At 39.7% G+C, this 25618-nt stretch overlaps 5 protein-coding genes across 9 annotated transcripts; 3 read left to right on the forward strand and 2 right to left on the reverse strand.

The window, feature by feature from the left end:
* Positions 1-39: 39 nt before the first annotated feature.
* Positions 40-13854, forward strand: LOC118558183 (cystatin-like). Of its 2 annotated transcripts, none has more exons than XM_036128641.1 (3): positions 40-366; positions 1090-1239; positions 13709-13854. In XM_036128641.1, the coding sequence occupies exons 1-2, from the start codon at positions 172-174 to the stop codon at positions 1213-1215; spliced, it is 321 nt and encodes a 106-aa protein (XP_035984534.1). In that variant the 5' UTR covers positions 40-171; the 3' UTR covers positions 1216-1239; positions 13709-13854. The 2 variants fall into 2 exon arrangements, with proteins under 2 accessions (XP_035984534.1, XP_035984533.1); XM_036128640.1 differs by lacking the exon at positions 13709-13854 and adding an exon at positions 1344-1654 and having other exon boundaries at positions 45-366; positions 1090-1200.
* On the reverse strand, positions 4962-11044 carry LOC118558185 (epoxide hydrolase 1-like). 2 transcript variants are annotated; one of them, XM_036128642.1, is made up of 3 exons: positions 10839-11044; positions 7170-7294; positions 5411-5713 (listed from the first exon to the last, which is right to left on the reverse strand). In XM_036128642.1, the coding sequence occupies exons 1-3, from the start codon at positions 10859-10861 to the stop codon at positions 5574-5576; spliced, it is 288 nt and encodes a 95-aa protein (XP_035984535.1). In that variant the 5' UTR covers positions 10862-11044; the 3' UTR covers positions 5411-5573. The 2 variants fall into 2 exon arrangements, 1 of the variants encoding a protein (XP_035984535.1); XR_004928200.1 differs by lacking the exons at positions 7170-7294; positions 10839-11044 and adding an exon at positions 6575-7157 and having other exon boundaries at positions 4962-5713.
* On the forward strand, positions 10495-13962 carry LOC118558182 (cystatin-C-like). Its single transcript, XM_036128639.1, has 3 exons — positions 10495-10877; positions 13564-13674; positions 13867-13962. The coding sequence occupies exons 1-3, from the start codon at positions 10683-10685 to the stop codon at positions 13942-13944; spliced, it is 384 nt and encodes a 127-aa protein (XP_035984532.1). The 5' UTR covers positions 10495-10682; the 3' UTR covers positions 13945-13962.
* Positions 13963-18546: 4584 nt separating this feature from the next.
* Positions 18547-24635, reverse strand: LOC118558190 (epoxide hydrolase 1-like). Of its 3 annotated transcripts, none has more exons than XM_036128668.1 (3): positions 24428-24635; positions 20755-20879; positions 18996-19298 (listed from the first exon to the last, which is right to left on the reverse strand). In XM_036128668.1, the coding sequence occupies exons 1-3, from the start codon at positions 24448-24450 to the stop codon at positions 19159-19161; spliced, it is 288 nt and encodes a 95-aa protein (XP_035984561.1). In that variant the 5' UTR covers positions 24451-24635; the 3' UTR covers positions 18996-19158. The 3 variants fall into 3 exon arrangements, 1 of the variants encoding a protein (XP_035984561.1); XR_004928204.1 differs by lacking the exon at positions 24428-24635 and adding an exon at positions 23948-24045 and having other exon boundaries at positions 18998-19298; XR_004928203.1 differs by lacking the exons at positions 20755-20879; positions 24428-24635 and adding an exon at positions 20160-20734 and having other exon boundaries at positions 18547-19298.
* Positions 24107-25618, forward strand: LOC118558189 (cystatin-like). The gene is made up of 3 exons (XM_036128667.1): positions 24107-24466; positions 25216-25326; positions 25523-25618. Exons 1-3 carry the CDS (start codon positions 24272-24274, stop codon positions 25598-25600), a joined length of 384 nt encoding a protein of 127 aa, XP_035984560.1. The 5' UTR covers positions 24107-24271; the 3' UTR covers positions 25601-25618.

The raw sequence follows: 25618 nt of genomic DNA on the forward strand, positions 1-25618 counted from the left end.
AGATTGGTAATTAGCAGTGTGATGCGTCACTCCTGTTAATCTGCGAGCGATAACGTCGCCTTCTGTTATAAAAAGGAGCCGGCAGCCATGCAAGGAATCATAAAATCACCCAAAGAGGAGTTTGCTTTACTTCCAAGTTTAGCAGCGTTAACTTAAAAATAAAAATCAAAGATGTGGAAGATCGTTTTTGCCATTTTTGCGGCTGTTGTCGCCGTGGGGCAGTGCATACCCGGAGGGTTCAATGACGTCGATATCAACGACCCGGACTTCAACAATGCGCTGAACTTCGCCGTTGCCTTGCACAACAACGCCATCACGGACCCGTACCTCCACCAGGTGGTTTTCATCATCTCCGCCAAGGTTCAGGTCAGTCACGGGAACGTTCAGTGTCTCTGTTGTCATGGTTACGCCAGAGCTTTCAGGGTCCACGAGATCAGGGCGGTTAGTGGTCTCTCAGCTGTTAAGGTAGCTTCTCTTAGCTATGCAGAGTATACGTAAATAACTGTTTTATACTGTTATTTAGCACACAATAATGCTGGTGAAGATTCTCAGTCATCCAGGTCATGGTCATTCCAAAAAAAAAAAAAAAAAGAAAGTAAAAAAACAAAGCAACTGGACTTGTTTTCCGTAGTTGAAGACGTTTCGCTTCCTCTCCAGTAAGCTTTCGCGAAACGTCTTCAACTACGGAAAACAAGTCCTGTTGTTTGTTTGTTACTTTTTTTTTCTTTTTTTTTTTCTTTTTTTTGGAAAGCACACAATGATGTTCCGTTTGGTAAAAACGGAACATGTTTTACAAAATTCAATTCTTGCAATTCTTTACAAAATTCAACCAAATGCACCATATTGCAAAACACTTTCAGGAAGAATTGGCAACAAGACGTTTATTTTATTTTTTTATCCTGAAGAATAAAAAAAAGCTGAATTTGGCTCCTGCAGAAAGGGTGGTCGGACACCTCCAGTGGTCATTCTTTGCAGATTTATCAGTGTGAATGTACTAACTACAACCAAAATGTATAGCCTGCATGTTTTGAGAGAAAAAAAGTTTTTAATAATGTGGATCCCTAATTTTCCACTTCCTCTCCTTTTTAGGTGGTTGCAGGTCTTAACTACATAATTGTTGTGCAGTTGGGACGGACAAACTGCGAAAAGGGCAGACCAAATAATGGATGTACTGTCTTCTCTGACCCAGCTCAAGCCCAGGTAATTAAGCTGTAATATTAGAAATTAGACTTTTTAAATGCTGTTAAAATACTCTCCTAGAAACAAAGTGCACCTTGTGTGACGTTTGTCTGTAGAAATTGTGTAACCTCATGCATAGATTTATTTTGGACTTTCTTTTTCAGATTTACCAGTGCACGTTCACCGTGTTCAGTCCTCTGAATTCCAACGGTTTCCAGCTGCTTGGAAAGAAATGCTATTAAATTTAAACCTTGACTTCATTCAGGGTGAAATGCGTTGTTCTTCTGACAATGTAAACATCTTTAAATCCTCTTTGTGACTTTTCTATATACTACATAATGTTTTTCAACCTTTGCAGTATTTCATATAAAGTCTTAAGAAAAGGATTTAATACAAAACAACATTGATAAGTTACCTGAATCAAATTGTTTATTGGCTTGACAATTTCAAAATAAAATAACTTGACTTATCTGAATCTGTCTATGTGATTCATTTTCAATCTCCCTCTGTGTAATGGCCGAGGTATAGAACATGTGTTTGCCTGTCTATTAATAAGTTTGCGTGTTCTCCCTGTGCATGCTTGGGTTCTCTCTAGGGACTCTGGCTTCCTCCCACAGTCAAAATTCATGACAGTCAACGAGTCTCTCTAAATTGCTCTCGGGTGTAAGTGGTTAGTCCAGTGGTTTAGTAAAAATGGCTTGAAAATTCTGCTTAAAATCAGCTCACATATGAGAGAATGGTCACAGTGCACAGGTACCTTATTATTATCATCATTTTTGAATGCATAAGAACAGTTTTGTGTTGACAGGCAGGACATTAACTGATACTTTTCCTCAGTAAACTGCCCAGATGTGGGCTTTGATCTTGTCCGGATTTGACACACAGGTCCTGTGGTACCACCCATCATAAAACATCCCTCTGGATCTGGGGAGGAAATGCATCGATAATTAAGATAACTTTTTACATGGTGTTCAGGGGACACTTTTAAATATCTTAGTTACTGGCAACCAAAAATTAAATAAAGAGCACCTCTTTAGAGTTTTAGATTATTTTATCTCAATGAAATTTCTGCTTCTCTCCAGGAGAGGGGTGTCTTGTTCTTGTTAAGTACCCAGTTGAAGGTGGGCTTTCAATAAAGGATTCCTTCAGCACAAAATTGTGGTGACAACACCTTAGGTTGTGGAGCTTCACTGGGCTCAAGATGACGTATGGCCACTTCAATCTCATTATCAAAATAAACATTTTTTGTCCACTGTAACTTTATGTACATTGATCTTTCTTAAAAAGGCCTCCAGTTTAGCATGGTCACCTGGTGGCCAAGAATGTACATTTTGACAGTAGGGTTTAAAGCATTTTTGGATCTTCTGTAATCCATCTTTAATCTGTTAGGTTTGAGGATTAATTATTTATTAAACAGAGTTCTCAGCCTGTTGTTTTTTCAATTTGTGGGCCCATGGTTTGAATGCTCTCCTTCCACTCTCGTAGCATGGCTGTCTAGTCAAGAAAAGATTTACTTTTATTATGTTTAGTATAGATCTTATCTATTTAAATATTTTTTCAAATGGTTTGTACTTTTAACTTGTGTTCACCTCTACCTCTCATTTTCCAACAATCTTAAGTACATTGTTTAAATTTACTTTGTGAAGACTTTTTCAGATTAGAGGTATGGCCAATATGTTTTTCTCTGTTGAAAGTTACATAATGCGTCCCAAAGAATTAGGGGCTCAACCTCCCCATTATTGTTGTACGTATCCCTTGATATGATGACTGCTGGATGACTTTAAATTTCCTGCATTTAAATTCTGACAAGACAGAAGTTGTAATCCTTGGACCAGAGTCCTCAAAAAACAAACTTCTTAATCAATCGCTTAATCTGGATAGCATTAACTTGGCTTCTGATAATAAAGTAAAAAATCTTGGTCTTGTTTTCGACCAAGACATGTCATTTAAATCCCATATTAAACAGGTTTCCAGAGTCTCCTTTTTTTCACCTCAGGAATATCGCCAAAATTAGAAACATTCTGTGCAGGGGTGATGCTGAAAAACTGGTCCATGCATTTGTTACTTCAAGGCTGGACTATTGTAATTCTTTACTATCAGGAAGTCCACAAAATGCAGTTCAAAGTCTTCAGCTGATCCAAAATGCTGCAGCAAGAGTTCTGATGAAAATCCACAATAGGGATCATATTTCTCCTATTTTAGCTTCCCTTCATTGGCTTCCTGTTAAATCAAGAATAGAACTTAAAATTCTTCTTCTAACGTATAAAGCCCTTAAAAATCAAACTCCATCATATATCAGAGCTCTGATTACCCCGTATGTTCCTAACAGAGCACTTCGCTCTCAGACTGCAGGTCTGCTGGTGGTTCCTAGAGTCTCTAAAAGTAGAATGGGAGGCAGATCCTTTAGCCATCAGGCTCCTCTCCTGTGGAACCAACTCCCAGTTTTGGTCCGTGAGGCAGACACCCTGTCTACTTTTAGGACTAAAACTTTCCTTTTTGACAAAGCTTATAGTTAGAGTGGCTCATGTTACCCTGAGCTATCTCCATAGTTCTGCTGCTATAGGCTTAGGCTACTGAAAGACATCAGGGCCTATTTTTCTCATTCTACTGATTTCTACTGTTCTCCAGTTTTGCATTGCATTGCATTGAAATAACTGTTGTCATTTCAGCTTTTAACTTTTTGTTCTCTTTCTTTTATCTTCATAGTAGGTACACCTGGTCTGGCGTTCTGTTAGCTGTGACATCATTCAGGGAAGACAGCTCACCCGCTACTACCATCTAATGTAGAACAGATTACTAGATCAATGTGTGCTTCTGTGATTGTTTGTCTCTCTTGTTGTGTCTCTGCTCTGTCTTCTGTAACCCCAGTCGGTCGAGGCAGATGACCGTTCATACTGAGCGTGGTTCTGGTTCTGCTGGAGGTTTTCCTTCCCCTTAATGGGTGGTTTTTCTTTCCACTGTCGCTTCATGTTTGCTCAGTATGAGGAATTGCTGCAAAGCCATCGACAATGCAGACGACTCTCCCTGTGGCTCTACGCTTCTCCAGGAGTGAATGCTGCTTGTCGGGACTTTGATGCAATAAACTGGTTCCCTTATATAGGAAATGTTTGACCTTTTTGTATAATCTGACCCAATCTGTATAATATGATTGAATTTGACTTTGTAAAGTGCCTTGAGATGACATGCTTCATGAATTGGTGCTATATGAATAAAATTTAATTGAATTGATATCTGTTTTGATTTGTTCCTTCATGAAACTCAAGATCGACGTATTCAGTCTCCACACTGTGCTCCTGTTTCAAGAATAAGATTCAGACATAACAGATTGTGTTCAGATAGGTCAATAAATTCTATAGTGGAGTTCAATATTATGTAGGTCACTACTGAGGAAAAGTACAACACTAAAAAAAGACACACTAATTGTTTTGGACAACAGATGCACCCAGGTAAATTAAGGCTGTCAAATTTTCAAAAAGGTGTTGTATTGTTTTCTAAGACAATATGTAATTTTTTCCAGTGGATTGCATCTGTCCGTCCATTTTCTTCCGCTTATCCTGGGTCGGGTCGCGGGGGCAGCAGCTTCAGTAGGGAGGCCCAGACGTCCCTCTCCCCGGCCACTTGGGCCAGCTCCTCCGGGGGAATCCCAAGGCGTTCCCAGGCCAGCAGAGAGACATAGTCCCTCCAGCGTGTCCTGGGTCTCCCTCTGGGCCTCCTTCCGGTGGGACGTGCCGGGTCGTTCTTTCGGTCACGACCCAAAGCTCGTGACCATAGATGAGGGTAGGAACGTAGATCGACGGGTAAATCGAGAGCTTGGCCTTTTGGCTCAGCTCTCTCTTCACCACAACGGATCGGTGGATTGCATCTGTTCATCTCTTAAAATGATTTGTCAATAGAAGGGGGAAAATCTGACTTCCATCACCTTGTAATTCCTTACACACAGGCAACTTTTGTGAATCTTATTTGTGTGTTTTTAGTGAGCCCTGTAGTGCTATTAACCACTGTTTAAGTTATTTAATGTTTAATAAATAACTCTAGGTCTGTTAGGCTGTGTTCCCTACGTTGCCACCCACCATGTAGGCAGCTCTTGGATAACATGTAGCCTTTTCCTTTCAACATCACAATAATGCACTACGTTGTGTCAGTCTATCACATAAAACCCATTGAAATGTGTAGTTTTAATATGGCAAAATGTGAAAAAGTTTGAGGGAGATGAATACCTTTGTAAGGTGCTGCAAATGCACGGTAAGTTTTATAAAATTCAAAGGTTTGTTTACATTGTGGTTTTCTGGAAATGTGTGCAGAGAGCGAGCTTTATTTCACAGCCACTTAATGATACAATGTCAGCTTGGGAAATTCTTTTGGAATGACGATGCTGTGTTTTCTACTAGATTGTTTCACACATACTCGGGCCTCATCTGAGCCATGTTGGTGGTGATGAGCGAGCCCCAGTCTCCTCCTTGCAGGTAGAACTGGGAGAAGCCCAGGCGCTCCATTAAGGTGAGGAAAATCCGAGCAGCAGCCAGACTGTTGAACCCTTCAGAAGTACAAGACAAGATGAGATGCAGTGCATTGCAAAAGCATTCCTCCTCTGTAGCCTGTTGCACATTTTGTCACTGAACAACTACAAAACAGTTTTTGCCAACACATAAAAACATTGTGTCATGGAAAACTAACACAAACACATCTCCACTACACTAAAACACGGTAGTGGCAGCATCATCCTGTGGGGGGAGAAGAGACAGTGAAGCTTTAGGAAGCTGACGGATGGAACTAAAAAGGCAATAGTGAAAGAAAACTTGTTAGAAGCAGGAAAAGAGCAGAGGTTGACCCTTCAGCAGGTCCCTCAACGTACAGCCAGACGGTTGTGGTTGCAAGGTGACTAAATGTGAAAAATGTCTTCATACTTTTTTACAGTACCGTACTTTACATGAAATCATATTTCTGGATCTCCTTAAAAAGGAAAAAATTGTATTATCCCAATGTTTCTCCACCACAAGTCTTGCCAGTAGACATGCGGCCTTCCACTTCATATGATGCTCATTTACTGATTTTTCCTGGGTCAGCAGGCATCTTTTAAGGAGAAATGACATGAAATTAATGCATAATAGGAGAGAAAATAACTCTTTTTAGACCTATTTTTTTCCTTGTATGCCAGGTATGTTCCTCCCACTAAGGAAAAGACACAATTAGAATCCAAAAACAGTAAAGCCGACACACGAAGGAATCTGAAGTGAGCTTTGGTCATGCTCCACTTCAAACAGAGAAGACAGTTTCCCCAAACACCACTGACTACCTGCAAGCATCCACCATTTTCAGCCTTGCCATCTCCTCTCTAAACATTCTCAGGAATCCCCCAACAAAAAACCAAAAAGCTCCCAGCAGTTTTCACCTCTACCTCTCACATGCAAACATCCACCAAGGCCTCTGAACTATCCTCCAGCTCCTCCGCTCACAGATAGGGACTCGGATGCTTCAATCGCTCGTATCTTCAGCGGATGTTTCTATTCGAGGATGTCAGTCTTGTCTATTCTGAGAAAAGGCCCCAGCCTGGTTTACAGGAATCCCCTTTGACTCAATAGAAAAAGAATATCTGGATTACAAAAACACGGTGTGATGTCAAGTTTTAATGTCACTCTATCTCAGCAGCAGTGAAAATCTAAACAGATAATGTCAACACAATGTGCTAATAACTGTGTAAATGTCTGTCTTTACCACTATCACACCCGAATCTCTCCACTGAGGGACAATAAAGGAACTCTTATCTTAAATACAATATTTTGCAAATTAATTCTAGTAATTCTGCGCGCTTTCCACGATGCAAACACAAATCTCGATATCCTTTAGATAACGGATCTTCAGAAAGCAGAGCTAGTTTTTCTTTTATTGCAATGCTCAGTTTTACGTTGGGGTTTTTACAGGAAAGCCCCTTGAAACAGCTTGTGCACAAATGGTGCGACACCAAGGAACGACCTTTCCCCCAAATTATCTACCTTTCTTAAGGTAAGTGGAGTTGAAGCCATACTGGAAGCCGCTGTCTTCCAAAGGGTCTGAGAACCGGGTTCTGTCAATGCGCTCGTGGAGGTCCTGGTAAACAAGACCACTGGCTGCGTTCCCTCTGGAAGACATTTGAGAGAAAAACTACACATAAAAATTGCAAAATTAACAATTCAAATACTTTTTTTTGAGGTGTGCAAAGATTCATGTGTTGAATTTATTGTAACTCATATACAATAAATGTAAGTCCATTTGAACTTTGTCACAACAATAAAATTATTTGGTCTTTGCTCATTCAGCAATAAAACTGCAAACAATTCAGTGCAGTAATAGCAAGTGAAAATGTAGTTAGAACAAAACTGCTAAAACACAACCTGATTGATGGGAAAAGGCCCAAAGACAGTGCTGTGCAAGATTAACAGAGCTATGAGTAAGATACTTACAGTAAAATTAAACTACATCATTCTCATTTGTCACCCAGGAAGGAAGTAACATTCCCTATAAACAATCAATCTTCTCCATCAACAATGTCTTGGTCATGTTTTTCTCCTTTCAAACCTAGAGGTACAGTACAGAACTACTTTGGTTCAGAGTGTAGCCCATGTTTACTTCCTGGTTCTTGATCCAATCATATCAGAGTTCCCAAAACAGAGCGCATCATTTGGTACTTTATTTTGGCAAAAGAGCAGCAGCCTGCAAACATGTAAGCCAGTAAGATAAGCAGACCAGAAATAGAACAGAATACAACATCATATGCCTACTGTATATTGTGGAAGTAAAACTTTAGTTAAATTTTACAGCAGCAACGCATTGTTGAGTCAATGGCTAGTCTCCATGAAAGGCATTGTGTATATGTTGTTCGGATTTTAATCACTAAGTTACTTATAGCTACTTTGAGTCCTTTGAATGTGTCACACAGTAGTAGTACAGATGCACCACTAACCCTTTAAACTGCTTCTAAAAGTATTCAACTCACACATAGAAAGACACTGACTTATACAGCAAATCAAATTATGTTGATACCAGTAGATATTGCAATCAGTACCATCCACTACTGTAATATGCTGCATTTTTAATTGGAGCACGAATGAATTAGTTATCTAAGAATGGGTAATTAGCGGTCATATCTATTAAAGGTAGGAACTTTTCTTTGTTAGGTAGGTGTTCCACCCGGAAGGGGAAAACAATTTTTGACCGCTGAAGAGGTAAATAAAAACAAGTCGGCCTTCTATTCACCTTATTTTCAACGGAAATACGGAGACAACGAGTTGATGTTTTTTTGTGCGAGACTTCCAGTTGGTCACTTCCTGTCACTGTCTAGCTGGCTAAAAAGCGATTCATGCAGCTCCTTCGTACCAAATTACTCATCATTATGACTTCAAGGAGCATTTGTACAGTTAGAGGCTGTCATAACGAGTGTAAAAGAAAGGATAATGTGGAGCAGGAGTGTTTTAATCATCGCCCGTGTACAAGAGCTGTGGGTGTGAGGTGCCCTACTTCCTTTACCACTAATACTCTAAACTAGAAATAAAGTTACAGCTTCATTGTGAAGCTAACTTACATTTTAACATGACAAGCTTGCATCAAGAGCTTTGAAACCACATTAGATTGGCACAATTTCAAAATTCAAGCCTAAACATGAAGTAGGCAGAATCTTTTCATATCCTATTACAGCATCAGTTCAATCCCAAACATTTAGCACTGCTAACTTTGTAAAATTAACTGACCAGCAATCTAATCACAACTAGGCAACAGCTAGTATGATTTTGAATCAGACGATTCATTAGCCTACCTTCCATCAGATCGCCGCTGCATGACTGAGGACTTACCCTGGAGCCACAACACCAGAGCGCTCCAGCCGTCTCGGTAGTGCCGGTTGATGTAGTCAGGATCCAGTGAAGGTCTGACTCGCTTTGGCTTGAATGGACCTCAGCCTCCATAAATACCAGGCCATCCATGTTGCTATTTATTAACACCGAGCCAACTTTTCCACTGTGGATGGTTCGCCTTGGAAAAGTCGCATTGCAGAGCCATCCGCACCAAGTGACGACACCAATTGGTTAAAAATGTCCTCGTAAGTTATATGAGGCCACTTCTTAATTTCTTCCTCTCAGTCAGGAATAGTTTGAGGCTGTGGCACTGACCTGCCACTTCGACCATAGTTACTTCCGCGTTCGAAAATAAGGTTGATATTGGAAAGATGTTTGTGTTGTGATGGACATTTGACAAGTTGGGAAGAAAATAAATGGACAAAGTGTTCAACAAGCCCTGGCGACTCCAACCTTTATTCATCGAACAAGGTAACAATCAGCGCATCAATTCTATTACCTCGGTGCAGCACCTCAGTGGCTTAAAGTAATGGCTTGGCTGCTACAATATATATACCTACATACAAGTAAGTGAGTTATGCATTGCCATTAATGATTTTACTGATTGGCAAAAATAGACATTGATAAGACTGTCATCCTTAGTATTTGTCTATTGGTTGTAAGTTTGATCTATTTCTGAAAAAAACCTTTTGCTGAATAACTGTGTTATGTGATGTAGGGCAACCTTGAGGACTATGGCACTGATTGGGAGAGACCAATTAGCTTCGATGGTGATGGGACAGCAGATGTTCCAGAGACACCTGAGTGTCTGAAAATCTAGTCTTTTCACATCTGCATGAATAATTTATCCTTTTCACCCAAGTTTGTGCTTTGGAATAGAGATTTTGTTGGAAGCTTTGGATGCTGCATGTCACCTATTTCCTGATGTTAAGCTTTATGACTGTGTCAAAGGTTCCACTGATTGTGGTGAAGGATGAAAAGTTCAATATTTGACTCGTTGAAAATATGAAGATGTTTTGTATGCTACTGTTTAATTTGTCACTTTTAGCTTGCTTGGCATATATTATATAAAAGGTGATAGGTTTACTTCAGAGTTCATTATGTGTTTAAGATGTTGGTGCAATGCAATAAAAGGGATTTATAAAAATAAAACAAATCTGAGGCAAAAGGTACTCAAAGCAAGTGAAAATATGCATACATGCAGGAATATTATCCAAGTTACTAAGATTTCTTGAATTTACATTACACTGTAAAGTTGGACATTTAAAATAAACAACTCTTCACTCTCAAAATAAATTATCTAACAATTCTAAATGTTAAGATTTACAAGTTGAGACCAGGCGTGCTCTTTGACAAACCTCGTTTATCGCTTTTTCACCTGCATGGCTAGATAGTCTTCACGCTTCTAAGAAAGCAAGCCTTGGGATATACTATCTACGTAGGAGCTGAATCTCCACGAGACGCGTTCCGTCCGGAAAGGAAAAACACAAGGCGGGTTTGTCCTGCACAGATTGTTAATTAGGAGTGTGATGCGTCACTCCTCCTGTTAATCTGCGAGCGATAACGTCGCCTTCTGTTATAAAAAGGAGCCGGCAGCCATGCAAGGAATCAAAAAATCACCCAAAGAAGAGTTTTCTTTACTTCCGAGTTTAGTAGCGTTAACTTAAAAAAAAATCAAAGATGTGGAAGATCGTTTTTGCCATTTTTGCGGCTCTTGTCGCCGTGGGGCAGTGCATACCCGGAGGGTTCAATGACGTCGATATCAACGACCCGAACTTCAACAATGCGCTGAACTTCGCCGTTGCCTTGCACAACAACGGCATCACGGACCCGTACCTCCACCAGGTGGTTTTCATCATCTCCGCCAAGGTTCAGGTCAGTCACGGGAACGTTCAGTGTCTCTGTTGTCATGGTTACGCCAGAGCTTTCAGGGTCCACGAGATCAGGGTGGTTAGTGGTCTCTCAGCTGTTAAGGTAGCTTCTCTTAGCTATGCAGAGTATACGTAAATAACTGTTTTATACTGTTATTTAGCACACAATAATGTTCCGTTTGGTTAAAAAAAAAAAAAAAAAAAAAAAAAAAAAGAAGAAAAAGGAAAGAGGAGGTTGATTCCGTTTGGCTCTGTTGCCATGACAAGACCGTAGTTAGTCCTGTCTCAATACTCACACTAAACCCTACGCACTTCTATGAAGTGTGCACTTAAGGGTTCGAGTGCGCAGGTTGCAAGCGTCCAAAACCGTAGGATTGGGAACCGACGGGTTAAGTCATGGACCTGCGCCTCTGTGTCATAACTGCGACACCAAAAATGACTGGACTGTCAACAATTATTAAAAATTGCAACAAGCAATCGTTTTGAGGGGAATAAACTGCAGGAACCGTGATTGCAGAGATATTACCACAAATGGTAATATAAAATAATATTGTTAAATATATACCCAAAATAAATATAGAATAACTAAAAACTATATGTTTTGTGCCTTTCATTAATGATAGAACCATGATGTGACATTATTTTGTTACTGAAAATAAGCAAATGATAATATTACAGTTTTTATAGGTTGCTTTGACGCAGCAGTCAACTCAAAACCCACATTTTTCAAAACAGTTAACGCAGAGACCTAAACAGTGGCACCAATGGTCAAAATTGCAAATTTTGTTTGCAAAAGGCTCCAACTCTGCCAAAACATTTAAAATATGAACCAAAAGCAAAATTTGCCCTCAAACAACACAACTTGCACACAAATGTCTGAGCCCTTCCAATCATTCATTACACAAGGGGCAACAAAATACAAAATACCACACTCAATGTGAATCAGTGCAGCATTGCTGGTTCATGGTTGCCAAAGACTGTAGGCAGCTTACATGGCAGTGTCATTTGTAATCAAATTTGCCTTTTTGCAAAAAATGCATCCAGAAGCAAATATGTTGTGATGCAAATTTTATTGATTCTTCATTCTTTTTTTTTTCAGATAAACAAATGAAATATTCCAAAAAATGAAAGATTCCAACAGAAAATACGAGGGCTGTTTGTTCCTTCTAGTCCATTCTGTCCTGACGAATAGGCCACATGGCCTCATCTACATCACATTTAATATTTTCCCTTGTGATGCACCTAAGAAAAAATCTTCTTGCATGCCTGATCCATCCGTGACATGCCTCTGCATCCATATCATGGGCACCAGCAGTCATTGCATTGAGCAAGGACATCTGCTCATAGGGGCAGTGATCATATACCTTCCATCCCCATGCACTGAAGAATTCCTCTATAGGAATAGATACTGATATATCTGCATATACTATATAGCAACATTACCTGTTCTCCAGTCAAAAAACTCTTACCATGGATGCAACCGTGTTTCTATTGAGAAAAGTTTGGACTCTTTGTCCCGCCCCTCTAAGTGAAAGGCCATGATTTACCACATGATCAATCATAGTTGCCAAAATTTCATCTGTAACTTGAGTCCTTCCAGCTACACTGCCACCTTGTTCACGGACTCCTCTTCCTCATAATCTTCTTCCCCTGACCCATCTACCTCTTACTCTGACTCTCATCTGCCTTAGACCATTCATGCTTGCAAAGAACAACACACAACATGGCACCTTTTACGTAAAGCCTGCAAACTGACTGCAAATTGAAAAATTGTGTAAAGAAGTGTCAATCAGGTGCTTCAGTGATTTCATTCTGATCAAGAAGTTTCTAAGAGCTTGGAACATATGGTTTCTGTTTTGCTACCACAGCTAAAGCAATGGAGTTTGGACTGCATGAATGACATCTGCATTAACTGTTTTGCAAAATGGCGGGAAAATGAGTCAAACCAATGAAAATGAGTTAACTCATTTGCAAGAGGTGTCTTTTGCTCTGCTGAGATGGTGATGCTGAAAACTGAGAGGTTGCCAGTTTCTTCAAACAGATCAAAGCAACCAATAAAAACTGTAAAGACATTTGATATTTTTCATAACTATTTCTTCAACAGTGAGGTAAAAAAATCAACATCGACTACAGAAAACATAACTGGTTGCTTACTTGTTTAGAAACACACTTTCAGATCAAATAATGTCAATAAATAGATATGCAAAACATTACTTGTTGCTTTCAGACATTTTCGAGCGCAAATACGTCAAACAAATTCAACAAAGCAGATAGAATAAAATTAAACCTGCTGCTACTGTTTGAGAAAATTTCATTTTTATAAGTAAAAATAACTTAAAATCTGTTTTTAATTATTTTAGTAATTAATTCTGCCGGGGCTGAATTGTTGCCAAAATTCAACCAAATGCACCATATTGCAAAATACTTTTAGGAAGAATTGATGACAAGATGTTTAATTTTGTTTAAATCCTGAAGAATGAAAAAAGCGGAATTTGGCTCCTGCAGAAAGGGCCCTTTTCTCACCAAGGGGAAAAGGGCAGGTGGTCGGACACCTCCAGTGGTCATTCTTTGCAGATTTATCTGTGTGAATGTACTGACTACAACCAAAATGTATAGCCTGCATGTTTTGAGAGAAAAAAAAAGTTTTTAATAATGTGGATCCCTAATTTTCCACTTCCTCTCCTTTTTAGGTGGTTGCAGGTTTTAACTACATAATTGTTGTGCAGTTGGGACGGACAAACTGCGAAAAGGGCAGACCAAATAATGGATGTACTGTCTTCTCTGACCCAGCTCAAGCCCAGGTAATTAAGCTGTAATATTAGAAATTTTTGAAAGCTTTTTTTTAAGCATTACATTTCAACTGTTTTACTGCTGAGCCATTATGTATTTTAATGCTGTTAAAATACTCTCCTTGAAACAAAGTGCACCTCGTGTGACGTTTGTAGAAATTGTGTAACCTCATGCATAGATTTATTTTGGACTTTCTTTTTCAGATTTACCAGTGCACGTTCACCGTGTTCAGTCCTCTGAATTCCAACGGTTTCCAGCTGCTTGGAAAGAAATGCTATTAAATTTAAACCTTGACTTCATTCAGGGTGAAATACGTTGTTCTTCTGACAATGTAAACATCTTTAAATCCTCTTTGTGACTTTTCTATACACTACATAATGTTTTTCAACCTTTGCAGTATTTCATGTAAGGTCTTAAGGGAAGGATTTAATACAAAACAACATTGATAAGTTACCTGAATCAAATTGTTTATTGGCTTGACAATTTCAAAATAAAATAACTTGGCTTATCTGATTCTGTCCATGTGATTCATTTTCAATCTCCCTCTGTGTAATGGCTGAGGTATAGAACATGTGTTTGCCTGTCTATTAATAAGTTTGCGTGTTCTCCCTGTGCATGCTTGGGTTCTCTCTAGGGACTCTGGCTTCCTCCCACAGTCAAAATTCATGACAGTTAACGAGTCTCTCTAAATTGCTCTCGGGTGTAAGTGGTTAGTCCAGTGGTTTAGTAAAAATGGCTTGAAAATTCTGCTTAAAATCAGCTCACATATGAGAGAACGGTCACAGTGCACAGGTACCTTATTACGTATTATCATCATTTTTGAATGCATAAGAACAGTTTTGTGTTGACAGGCAGGACATTGACTGATACTTTTCCTCAGTAAACTGCCCAGATGTCGGCTTTGATCTTGTCCGGATTTGACACACAGGTCCTGTGGTACCACCCATCATAAAACATCCCTCTGGATCTGGGAAGGAAATGCAACGATAATTAAGATAACTTTTTACATGGTGTTCATGGGACACTTTTAAATATCTTAGTTACTGGCAACCAAAAATTAAATAAAAAGCACCTCTTCAGAATTTTAGATTATTTTATACTTTGAAAGTATTATGCAAGTTTTATGCACTTTTTGTAGATGGTAGCTCACCAACTAATTAATGGAAAGTTTTTTTTGTTGTTGTTTGGTAATAAACGGCAACAACTGTCAATGCTGCCTATTTTCAGTTTTGACCAGCAGAAACCCAATGTTTAATGGAAATGAAATAAGTTTTGTGTTGGATCTATTGTTGGACTGCAGGTCCTGTCAGGTCCGTATTAAGACAATGTGGTGCCCCTGGGCACTATACCTCAAAGCCCCCCCCCCCCCCCCCCCCCCTTACCCGTACATCAGACATAATCAAGGGGATTTGTGTAATGTAACTTACTATTTACTAACTTACACAACTACATGTAGGCATATGAGCAGTGAGCAATATTCAAATATCTCATGTGTCATGTGGTGCCCCCCCATTGTTGGTGCCCCTGGGCACTGGCCCAGTGGTCCTTATGGATAATCCGGCCGTGGGTCCTGTATACACCAACCCGTTCACGCACAAAAACAACTAGCTGTGTTTTCTAACCAGTCCATCCTGACTGATTCATAGGAAGAAACCGTGAAAGGAGGTCACCAGAAAACTAGAAACATTTACACAATAAATAATACCCAATGAATAAAGATTTAATTAAATAAAGATCATTACAACAAAATGAATCGAAGGTAAATTAAAAGAATAAATGAAATCAGGTATAATATTTCCACAAAGTACCTTCCTAATGTCATTGGTTTGCTTTGACTGGAGCAAGCCTCTCCTGTTTGCTGGCCCGCCCCGCTGAGGTTAAACTAAGAGGTTAAACCAACACAAATTTACTGCATTCTCTTCCAACCGGAAATCTTATCCCTATGCTTCTCAAGAATGGGTCCAAAGATGGCGAACATTATGACTCAGCCTGCTGGAGGATAATCTGACTGCTGCTTTTTCTTGCAATCTTAGCGCCCTCATGCATAAAGCTTGTCTATGCACAAAAAAACTACAATTAAATGTTTAAAGATTAACTCAGGATGTATAAAAATGAAGGTTGGGTGAAAGTTGCAGAAATCCATGCAAACTGTTGACCTGCTGTGACTGCGGCAGCCACGCCAACCTATTGGTCTGAAACGGCCACATGCAGGCCTCTCTTTATTTTACTTTGGGATTAATGAAATTTCTGCTTCTCTCCAGGAGAGGGGTGTCTTGTTCTTGTTAAGTACCCAGTTGAAGGTGGGCTTTCTAACTACTGTAAAGGATTCCTTCAGCACAAAATTGTGGTGACAACACCTTAGGTTGAGGAGCTTCACTGGGCTCAAGATGACGTATGGCCACTTCAATCACATTATCAAAAAACAGTTTTTTTGTCCACTGTAACTTTATGTACATTGATCTTTCTTAAAAAGGCCTCCAGTTTAGCATGGTCACCTGGTGGCTAAGAATGTACATTTTGACAGTAGGGTTTAAAGCATTTTTGGATCTTCTTTAACCCATTGTTAATCTGTTAGGTTTGAGGATTAATTATTTATTAAACAGAGTTCTCAGCCTGTTGTTTTTTCAATTTGTGGGCCCATGGTTTGAATGCTCTCCTCCCACTCTCGTAGTATGGTTGTCTAGTCAAGAAAAGATTTACTTTTATTATGTTTAGTATAGATCTTATCTATTTAAATATTTTTTTTCCAAATGTTTTGTACTTTTAACTTGTGTTCACCTCTACCTCTCATTTTCCAACAATCTTAAGTACATTGTTTAAATTTACTTTGTGAAGACTTTTTCAGATTAGAGGTATGGCCAATATGTTTTTCTCTGTTGAAAGTTACATAATGCGTCCCAAAGAATTAGGGGATAAACCTCCCCATTATTGTTGTACATATCCCTTGATATGATGACTGCTGGATGACTTTAAATTTCCTGCATTTAAATTCTGACAAGACAGAAGTTGTAATCCTTGGACCAGAGTCCTCAAAAAACAAACTTCTTAATCAATCACTTAATCTGGATGGCATTAACTTGGCTTCTGGTAATAAAGTAAAAAATCTTGGTGTTGTTTTTGACCAAGACATCTCATTTAAATCCCATATTAAACAGGTTTCCAGAGTTTCCCTTTTTCACCTCAGGAATATCGCCAAAATTAGAAACATTCTGTCCAGGAGTGATGCTGAAAAACTGGTCCATGCTTGTGTTACTTCAAGGCTGGACTATTGTAATTCTTTACTATCAAGAAGTCCACAAAATGCAGTTCGAAGTCTTCAGCTGAATCCAAAATGAATAGAACTTAAAATTCTTCTTCTAACGTATAAAGCCCTTAATAATCAAGCTCCATCATATATCAGAGCTCTGATTACCCCGTATGTTCCTAACAGAGCACTTCGCTCTCAGACTGCAGGTCTGCTGGTGGTTCCTAGACTCTCTAAAAGTAGAATGGGAGGCAGATCCTTTAGCTATCAGGCTCCTCTCCTGTGGAACCAACTCCCAGTTTTGGTCCGTGAGGCAAACACCCTGTCTACTTTTAAGACTAAAACTTTCCTTTTTGACAATCTTATAGTTAGAGTGGCTCATGTTACCCTGAGCTACCTCTATAGTTATGCTGCTATAGGCTTAGGCTACTGGAGGACATGAGGGCCTATTTTTCTCACTCTACTGATTTCTACTGTTCTCCAGTTTTGCATTGCCTTGCATTGAAATAACTGTTGTCATTTCAGCTTTTAACTTTCTGTTCTCTCTCTTTTATCTTCATAGTAGGCACACCTGGTCTGGCGTTCTGTTAGCTGTGATATCATCTAGGGAAGACAGCTCACCCGCTATTACCATCTAATGTAGAACAGATTACTAGATCAATGTGTGCTTCTGTGATTGTTTGTCTCTCTTGTTGTGTCTCTGCTCTGTCTTCTCTAACCCCCAGTCGGTCTAAGCAGATGCCCGTTCATGCTGAGCCCGGTTCTGGTTCTGCTAGAGGTTTTCCTTCCCGTTAATGGGTGTTTTTTCTTTCCACTGTCGCTTCATGTTTGCTCAGTATGAGGGATTGCTGCAAAGCCATCGACAATGCAGACGACTCTCCCTGTGGCTCTACGCTTCTCCAGGAGTGAATGCTGCTTGTCGGGACTTTGATGCAATCAACTGATTCCCTTATATAGGACATGTTAGACCTTTTTGTATAATCGGACCCAATCTGTATAATATGATTGAATTTGACTTTGTGAAGTGTCTTGAGATGACATGCTTCATGAATTTGCGCTATATAAATAAAATTGAACTGAATTGATATCTGTTTTAATTTGTTCCTTCATGAAACTCAAGATCGACGTATTCAGTCTCCACACTGTGCTCCTGTTTCAAGAATAAGATTCAGACATAACAGATTGTGTTCAGATAGGTCAATAAATTCTATAGTGGAGTTCAATATTATGTAGGTCACTACTGAGGAAAAGTACAACACTAAAAAAAGACACACTAATTGTTTTGGACAACAGATGCACCCAGGTAAATTAAGGCTGTCAAATTTTCAAAAAGGTGTTGTATTGTTTTCTAAGACAATATGTAATTTTTTCCAGTGGATTGCATCTGTCCGTCCATTTTCTTCCGCTTATCCTGGGTCGGGTCGCGGGGGCAGCAGCTTCAGTAGGGAGGCCCAGACGTCCCTCTCCCCAGCCACTTGGGCCAGCTCCTCCGGGGGAATCCCAAGGCGTTCCCAGGCCAGCAGAGAGACATAGTCCCTCCAGCGTGTCCTGGGTCTCCCTCTGGGCCTCCTTCCGGTGGGACGTGCCGGGTCGTTCTTTCGGTCACGACCCAAAGCTCGTGACCATAGATGAGGGTAGGAACGTAGATCGACGGGTAAATCGAGAGCTTGGCCTTTTGGCTCAGCTCTCTCTTCACCACAACGGATCGGTGGATTGCATCTGTTCATCTCTTAAAATGATTTGTCAATAGAAGGGGGAAAATCTGACTTCCATCACCTTGTAATTCCTTACACACAGGCAACTTTTGTGAATCTTATTTGTGTGTTTTTAGTGAGCCCTGTAGTGCTATTAACCACTGTTTAAGTTATTTAATGTTTAATAAATAACTCTAGGTCTGTTAGGCTGTGTTCCCTACGTTGCCACCCACCATGTAGGCAGCTCTTGGATAACATGTAGCCTTTTCCTTTCAACATCACAATAATGCACTACGTTGTGTCAGTCTATCACATAAAACCCATTGAAATGTGTAGTTTTAATATGGCAAAATGTGAAAAAGTTTGAGGGAGATGAATACCTTTGTAAGGTGCTGCAAATGCACGGTAAGTTTTATAAAATTCAAAGGTTTGTTTACATTGTGGTTTTCTGGAAATGTGTGCAGAGAGCGAGCTTTATTTCACAGCCACTTAATGATACAATGTCAGCTTGGGAAATTCTTTTGGAATGACGATGCTGTGTTTTCTACTAGATTGTTTCACACATACTCGGGCCTCATCTGAGCCATGTTGGTGGTGATGAGCGAGCCCCAGTCTCCTCCTTGCAGGTAGAACTGGGAGAAGCCCAGGCGCTCCATTAAGGTGAGGAAAATCCGAGCAGCAGCCAGACTGTTGAACCCTTCAGAAGTACAAGACAAGATGAGATGCAGTGCATTGCAAAAGCATTCCTCCTCTGTAGCCTGTTGCACATTTTGTCACTGAACAACTACAAAACAGTTTTTGCCAACACATAAAAACATTGTGTCATGGAAAACTAACACAAACACATCTCCACTACACTAAAACACGGTAGTGGCAGCATCATCCTGTGGGGGGAGAAGAGACAGTAAAGCTTTAGGAAGCTGACGGATGGAACTAAAAAGGCAATAGTGAAAGAAAACTTGTTAGAAGCAGGAAAAGAGCAGAGGTTGACCCTTCAGCAGGTCCCTCAACGTACAGCCAGACGGTTGTGGTTGCAAGGTGACTAAATGTGAAAAATGTCTTCATACTTTTTTACAGTACCGTACTTTACATGAAATCATATTTCTGGATCTCCTTAAAAAGGAAAAAATTGTATTATCCCAATGTTTCTCCACCACAAGTCTTGCCAGTAGACATGCGGCCTTCCACTTCATATGATGCTCATTTACTGATTTTTCCTGGGTCAGCAGGCATCTTTTAAGGAGAAATGACATGAAATTAATGCATAATAGGAGAGAAAATAACTCTTTTTAGACCTATTTTTTTCCTTGTATGCCAGGTATGTTCCTCCCACTAAGGAAAAGACACAATTAGAATCCAAAAACAGTAAAGCCGCCACATGAAGGAATCTGAAGTGAGCTTTGGTCATGCTCCACTTCAAACAGAGAAGACAGTTTCCCCAAACACCACTGACTACCTGCAAGCATCCACCATTTTCAGCCTTGCCATCTCCTCTCTAAACATTCTCAGGAATCCCCCAACAAAAAACCAAAAAGCTCCCAGCAGTTTTCACCTCTACCTCTCACATGCAAACATCCACCAAGGCCTCTGAACTATCCTCCAGCTCCTCCGCTCACAGATAGGGACTCGGATGCTTCAATCGCTCGTATCTTCAGCGGATGTTTCTATTCGAGGATGTCAGTCTTGTCTATTCTGAGAAAAGGCCCCAGCCTGGTTTACAGGAATCCCCTTTGACTCAATAGAAAAAGAATATCTGGATTACAAAAACACGGTGTGATGTCAAGTTTTAATGTCACTCTATCTCAGCAGCAGTGAAAATCTAAACAGATAATGTCAACACAATGTGCTAATAACTGTGTAAATGTCTGTCTTTGCCACTATCACACCCGAATCTCTCCACTGAGGGACAATAAAGGAACTCTTATCTTAAATACAATATTTTGCAAATTAATTCTAGTAATTCTGCGCGCTTTCCACGATGCAAACACAAATCTCGATATCCTTTAGATAACGGATCTTCAGAAAGCAGGGCTAGTTTTTCTTTTATTGCAATGCTCAGTTTTACGTTGGGGTTTTTACAGGAAAGCCCCTTGAAACAGCTTGTGCACAAATGGTGCGACACCAAGGAACGACCTTTCCCCCAAATTATCTACCTTTCTTAAGGTAAGTGGAGTTGAAGCCATACTGGAAGCCGCTGTCTTCCAAAGGGTCTGAGAACCGGGTTCTGTCAATGCGCTCGTGGAGGTCCTGGTAAACAAGACCACTGGCTGCGTTCCCTCTGGAAGACATTTGAGAGAAAAACTACACATAAAAATTGCAAAATTAACAATTCAAATACTTTTTTTTGAGGTGTGCAAAGATTCATGTGTTGAATTTCTTGTAACTTATATACAATAAATTCAAGTCCATTTGAACTTTGTCACAACAATAAAATTATTTGGTCTTTGCTCATTCAGCAATAAAACTGCAAACAATTCAGTGCAGTAATAGCAAGTGAAAATGTAGTTAGAACAAAACTGCTAAAACACAACCTGATTGATGGGAAAAGGCCCAAAGACAGTGCTGTGCAAGATTAACAGAGCTATGAGTAAGATACTTACAGTAAAATTAAACTACATCATTCTCATTTGTCACCCAGGAAGGAAGTAACATTCCCTATAAACAATCAATCTTCTCCATCAACAATGTCTTGGTCATGTTTTTCTCCTTTCAAACCTAGAGGTACAGTACAGAACTACTTTGGTTCAGAGTGTAGCCCATGTTTACTTCCTGGTTCTTGATCCAATCATATCAGAGTTCCCAAAACAGAGCGCATCATTTGGTACTTTATTTTGGCAAAAGAGCAGCAGCCTGCAAACATGTAAGCCAGTAAGATAAGCAGACCAGAAATAGAACAGAATACAACATCATATGCCTACTGTATATTGTGGAAGTAAAACTTTAGTTAAATTTTACAGCAGCAACGCATTGTTGAGTCAATGGCTAGTCTCCATGAAAGGCATTGTGTATATGTTGTTCGGATTTTAATCACTAAGTTACTTATAGCTACTTTGAGTCCTTTGAATGTGTCACACAGTAGTAGTACAGATGCACCACTAACCCTTTAAACTGCTTCTAAAAGTATTCAACTCACACATAGAAAGACACTGACTTATACAGCAAATCAAATTATGTTGATACCAGTAGATATTGCAATCAGTACCATCCACTACTGTAATATGCTGCATTTTTAATTGGAGCACGAATGAATTAGTTATCTAAGAATGGGTAATTAGCGGTCATATCTATTAAAGGTAGGAACTTTTCTTTGTTAGGTAGGTGTTCCACCCGGAAGGGGAAAACAATTTTTGACCGCTGAAGAGGTAAATAAAAACAAGTCGGCCTTCTATTCACCTTATTTTCAACGGAAATACGGAGACAACGAGTTGATGTTTTTTTGTGCGAGACTTCCAGTTGGTCACTTCCTGTCACTGTCTAGCTGGCTAAAAAGCGATTCATGCAGCTCCTTCGTACCAAATTACTCATCATTATGACTTCAAGGAGCATTTGTACAGTTAGAGGCTGTCATAACGAGTGTAAAAGAAAGGCTAATGTGGAGCAGGAGTGTTTTAATCATCGCCCGTGTACAAGAGCTGTGGGTGTGAGGTGCCCTACTTCCTTTACCACTAATACTCTAAACTAGAAATAAAGTTACAGCTTCATTGTGAAGCTAACTTACATTTTAACATGACAAGCTTGCATCAAGAGCTTTGAAACCACATTAGATTGGCACAATTTCAAAATTCAAGCCTAAACATGAAGTAGGCAGAATCTTTTCATATCCTATTACAGCATCAGTTCAATCCCAAACATTTAGCACTGCTAACTTTGTAAAATTAACTGACCAGCAATCTAATCACAACTAGGCAACAGCTAGTATGATTTTGAATCAGACGATTCATTAGCCTACCTTCCATCAGATCGCCGCTGCATGACTGAGGACTTACCCTGGAGCCACAACACCAGAGCGCTCCAGCCGTCTCGGTAGTGCCGGTTGATGTAGTCAGGATCTAGTGAACGTCTGACTCGCTTTGGCTTGAATGGACCTCAGCCTCCATAAATACCAGGCCATCCATGTTGCTATTTATTAACACCGAGCCAACTTTTCCACTGTGGATGGTTCGCCTTGGAAAAGTCGCATTGCAGAGCCATCCGCACCAAGTGACGACACCAATTGGTTAAAAATGTCCTCGTAAGTTATATGAGGCCACTTCTTAATTTCTTCCTCTCAGTCAGGAATAGTTTGAGGCTGTGGCACTGACCTGCCACTTCGACCATAGTTACTTCCGCGTTCGAAAATAAGGTTGATATTGGAAAGATGTTTGTGTTGTGATGGACATTTGACAAGTTGGGAAGAAAATAAATGGACAAAGTGTTCAACAAGCCCTGGCGACTCCAACCTTTATTCATCGAACAAGGTAACAATCAGCGCATCAATTCTATTACCTCGGTGCAGCACCTCAGTGGCTTAAAGTAATGGCTTGGCTGCTACAATATATATACCTACATACAAGTAAGTGAGTTATGCATTGCCATTAATGGTTTTACTGATTGGCAAAAATAGACATTGATAAGACTGTCATCCTTAGTATTTGTCTATTGGTTGTAAGTTTGATCTATTTCTGAAAAAAAACCTTTTGCTGAATAACTGTGTTATGTGATGTAGGGCAACCTTGAGGACTATGGCACTGATTGGGAGAGACCAATTAGCTTCGATGGTGATGGGACAGCAGATGTTCCAGAGACACCTGAGTGTCTGAAAATCTAGTCTTTTCACATCTGCATGAATAATTGATCCTTTTCACCCAAGTTTGTGCTTTGGAATAGAGATTTTGTTGGAAGCTTTGGATGCTGCATGTCACCTATTTCCTGATGTTAAGCTTTATGACTGTGTCAAAGGTTCCACTGATTGTGGTGAAGGATGAAAAGTTCAATATTTGACTCGTTGAAAATATGAAGATGTTTTGTATGCTACTGTTTAATTTGTCACTTTTAGCTTGCTTGGCATATATTATATAAAAGGTGATAGGTTTACTTCAGAGTTCATCATGTGTTTAAGATGTTGGTGCAATGCAACAAAAGGGATTTTTAAAAAATAAAAGAAATCTGAGGCAAAAGGTACTCAAAGCATGTGAAAATATGCATACATGCAGGAATATTATCCAAGTTACTAAGATTTCTTGAATTTACATTATACTGTAAAGTTGGACATTTAAAATAAACAACTCTTCACTCTCAAAATAAATTATCTAACAGTTCTAAATGTTAAGATTTACAAGTTGAGACCAGGTGTGCCCTTTGACAAACCTCGTTTATCGCGTTTCACCCGCATGGCTAGATAGTCATCACGCTTCTAAGACAGCAAACCTTGGGATATACTATCTACGTAGGCGCTGAATCTCCACGAGACGCGTTCCGTCCGGAAGGAAAAAACACAAGACGGGTTTGTCCTGCACAGATTGTTAATTAGGAGTGTGATGCGTCACTACTCCTGCTAATCTGCGAGCGATAAAGTCGCCTTCTGTTATAAAAAGGAGCCGGCAGCCATGCAAGTAATCATAAAAATCACCCAAAGAGGAGTTTGCTTTACTTCCAAGTTTAGTAGCGTTAACTTAAAAATAAAAATCAAAGATGTGGAAGATCGTTTTTGCCATTTTTGCGGCTGTTGTCTCCGTGGGGCAGTGCGTACTCGGAGGGTTCAATGACGTCGATATCAACGACCCGGACTTCAACAATGCGCTGAACTTCGCCGTTGCCTTGCACAACAACGCCATCACGGACCCGTACCTCCACCAGGTGGTTTTCATCATCTCCGCCAAGGTTCAGGTCAGTCACGGGAACGTTCAGTGTCTCTGTTGTCATGGTTACGCCAGAGCTTTCAGGGTCCACGAGATCAGGGCGGTTAGTGGTCTCTCAGCTGTTAAGGTAGCTTCTCTTAGCTATGCAGAGTATACGTAAATAACTGTTTTATACTGTTATTTAGCACACAATAATGCTGGTGAAGATTCTCAGTCATCCAGGTCATGGTCATTCCAAAAAAAAAAAAAAGAAAGTAAAAAAACAAAGCAACTGGACTTGTTTTCCGTAGTTGAAGACGTTTCGCTTCCTCTCCAGGAAGCTTTCGCGAAACGTCTTCAACTACGGAAAACAAGTCCTGTTGTTTGTTTGTTACTTTCTTTTTCTTTTTTTTTTCTTTTTTTTGGAAAGCACACAATGATGTTCCGTTTGGTAAAAACGGAACATCTTTTACAAAATTCAATTCTTAAAATTCTTTACAAAATTCAACCAAATGCACCATATTGCAAAACACTTTCAGGAAGAATTGGCAACAAGACGTTTATTTTATTTTTTTATCCTGAAGAATGAAAAAAGCGGAATTTGGCTCCTGCAGAATGGGCCCTTTTCTCACCAAGGGGAAATGGGCAGGTGGTCGGACACCTCCAGTGGTCATTCTTTGCAGATTTATCAGTGTAAATGTACTGACTACAACCAAAATGTATAGCCTGCATGTTTTGAGAGAAAAAAAAGTTTTTAATAATGTGGATCCCTAATTTTCCACTTCCTCTCCTTTTTAGGTGGTTGCAGGTTTTAACTACATAATTGTTGTGCAGTTGGGACGGACAAACTGCGAAAAGGGCAGACCAAATAATGGATGTACTGTCTTCTCTGACCCAGCTCAAGCCCAGGTAATTAAGCTGTAATATTAGAAATTTTTTAAAGCTTTTTTTTAAGCATTACATTTCAACTGTTTTACTGCTGAGCCATTATGTATTTTAATGCTGTTAAAATACTCTCCTTGAAACAAAGTGCACCTCGTGTGACGTTTGTCTGTAGAAATTGTGTAACCTCATGCATAGATTTATTTTGGACTTTCTTTTTCAGATTTACCAGTGCACGTTCACCGTGTTCAGTCCTCTGAATTCCAACGGTTTCCAGCTGCTTGGAAAGAAATGCTATTAAATTTAAACCTTGACTTCA

The sequence above is a fragment of the Fundulus heteroclitus genome, unplaced genomic scaffold (assembly GCF_011125445.2).
Source record: "Fundulus heteroclitus isolate FHET01 unplaced genomic scaffold, MU-UCD_Fhet_4.1 scaffold_106, whole genome shotgun sequence".
Lineage (NCBI taxonomy): Eukaryota > Metazoa > Chordata > Actinopteri > Cyprinodontiformes > Fundulidae > Fundulus > Fundulus heteroclitus.

Coding starts and splice junctions, on each gene's coding strand:
- LOC118558189 (XM_036128667.1), top strand. CDS start 24,272: ATGTGGAAGATCGTTTTTGCCATTTTTGCGGCTGTTGTCTCCGTGGGG. Junction 24,467..25,215: donor TCATCTCCGCCAAGGTTCAG/GTCAGTCACGGG, acceptor TCTCCTTTTTAG/GTGGTTGCAGGTTTTAACTA. Junction 25,327..25,522: donor CTGACCCAGCTCAAGCCCAG/GTAATTAAGCTG, acceptor TTTCTTTTTCAG/ATTTACCAGTGCACGTTCAC.
- LOC118558183 (XM_036128640.1), top strand. CDS start 172: ATGTGGAAGATCGTTTTTGCCATTTTTGCGGCTGTTGTCGCCGTGGGG. Junction 367..1,089: donor TCATCTCCGCCAAGGTTCAG/GTCAGTCACGGG, acceptor TCTCCTTTTTAG/GTGGTTGCAGGTCTTAACTA. Junction 1,201..1,343: donor CTGACCCAGCTCAAGCCCAG/GTAATTAAGCTG, acceptor TTTCTTTTTCAG/ATTTACCAGTGCACGTTCAC.
- LOC118558185 (XM_036128642.1), bottom strand. CDS start 10,861: ATGATGAAAACCACCTGGTGGAG. Junction 7,295..10,838: donor ATGAAAACCACCTGGTGGAG/GTACGGGTCCGT, acceptor AATGTCTTCCAG/AGGGAACGCAGCCAGTGGTC. Junction 5,714..7,169: donor CTCCACTTACCTTAAGAAAG/GTAGATAATTTG, acceptor GTACTTCTGAAG/GGTTCAACAGTCTGGCTGCT.
- LOC118558182 (XM_036128639.1), top strand. CDS start 10,683: ATGTGGAAGATCGTTTTTGCCATTTTTGCGGCTCTTGTCGCCGTGGGG. Junction 10,878..13,563: donor TCATCTCCGCCAAGGTTCAG/GTCAGTCACGGG, acceptor TCTCCTTTTTAG/GTGGTTGCAGGTTTTAACTA. Junction 13,675..13,866: donor CTGACCCAGCTCAAGCCCAG/GTAATTAAGCTG, acceptor TTTCTTTTTCAG/ATTTACCAGTGCACGTTCAC.
- LOC118558190 (XM_036128668.1), bottom strand. CDS start 24,450: ATGATGAAAACCACCTGGTGGAG. Junction 20,880..24,427: donor ATGAAAACCACCTGGTGGAG/GTACGGGTCCGT, acceptor AATGTCTTCCAG/AGGGAACGCAGCCAGTGGTC. Junction 19,299..20,754: donor CTCCACTTACCTTAAGAAAG/GTAGATAATTTG, acceptor GTACTTCTGAAG/GGTTCAACAGTCTGGCTGCT.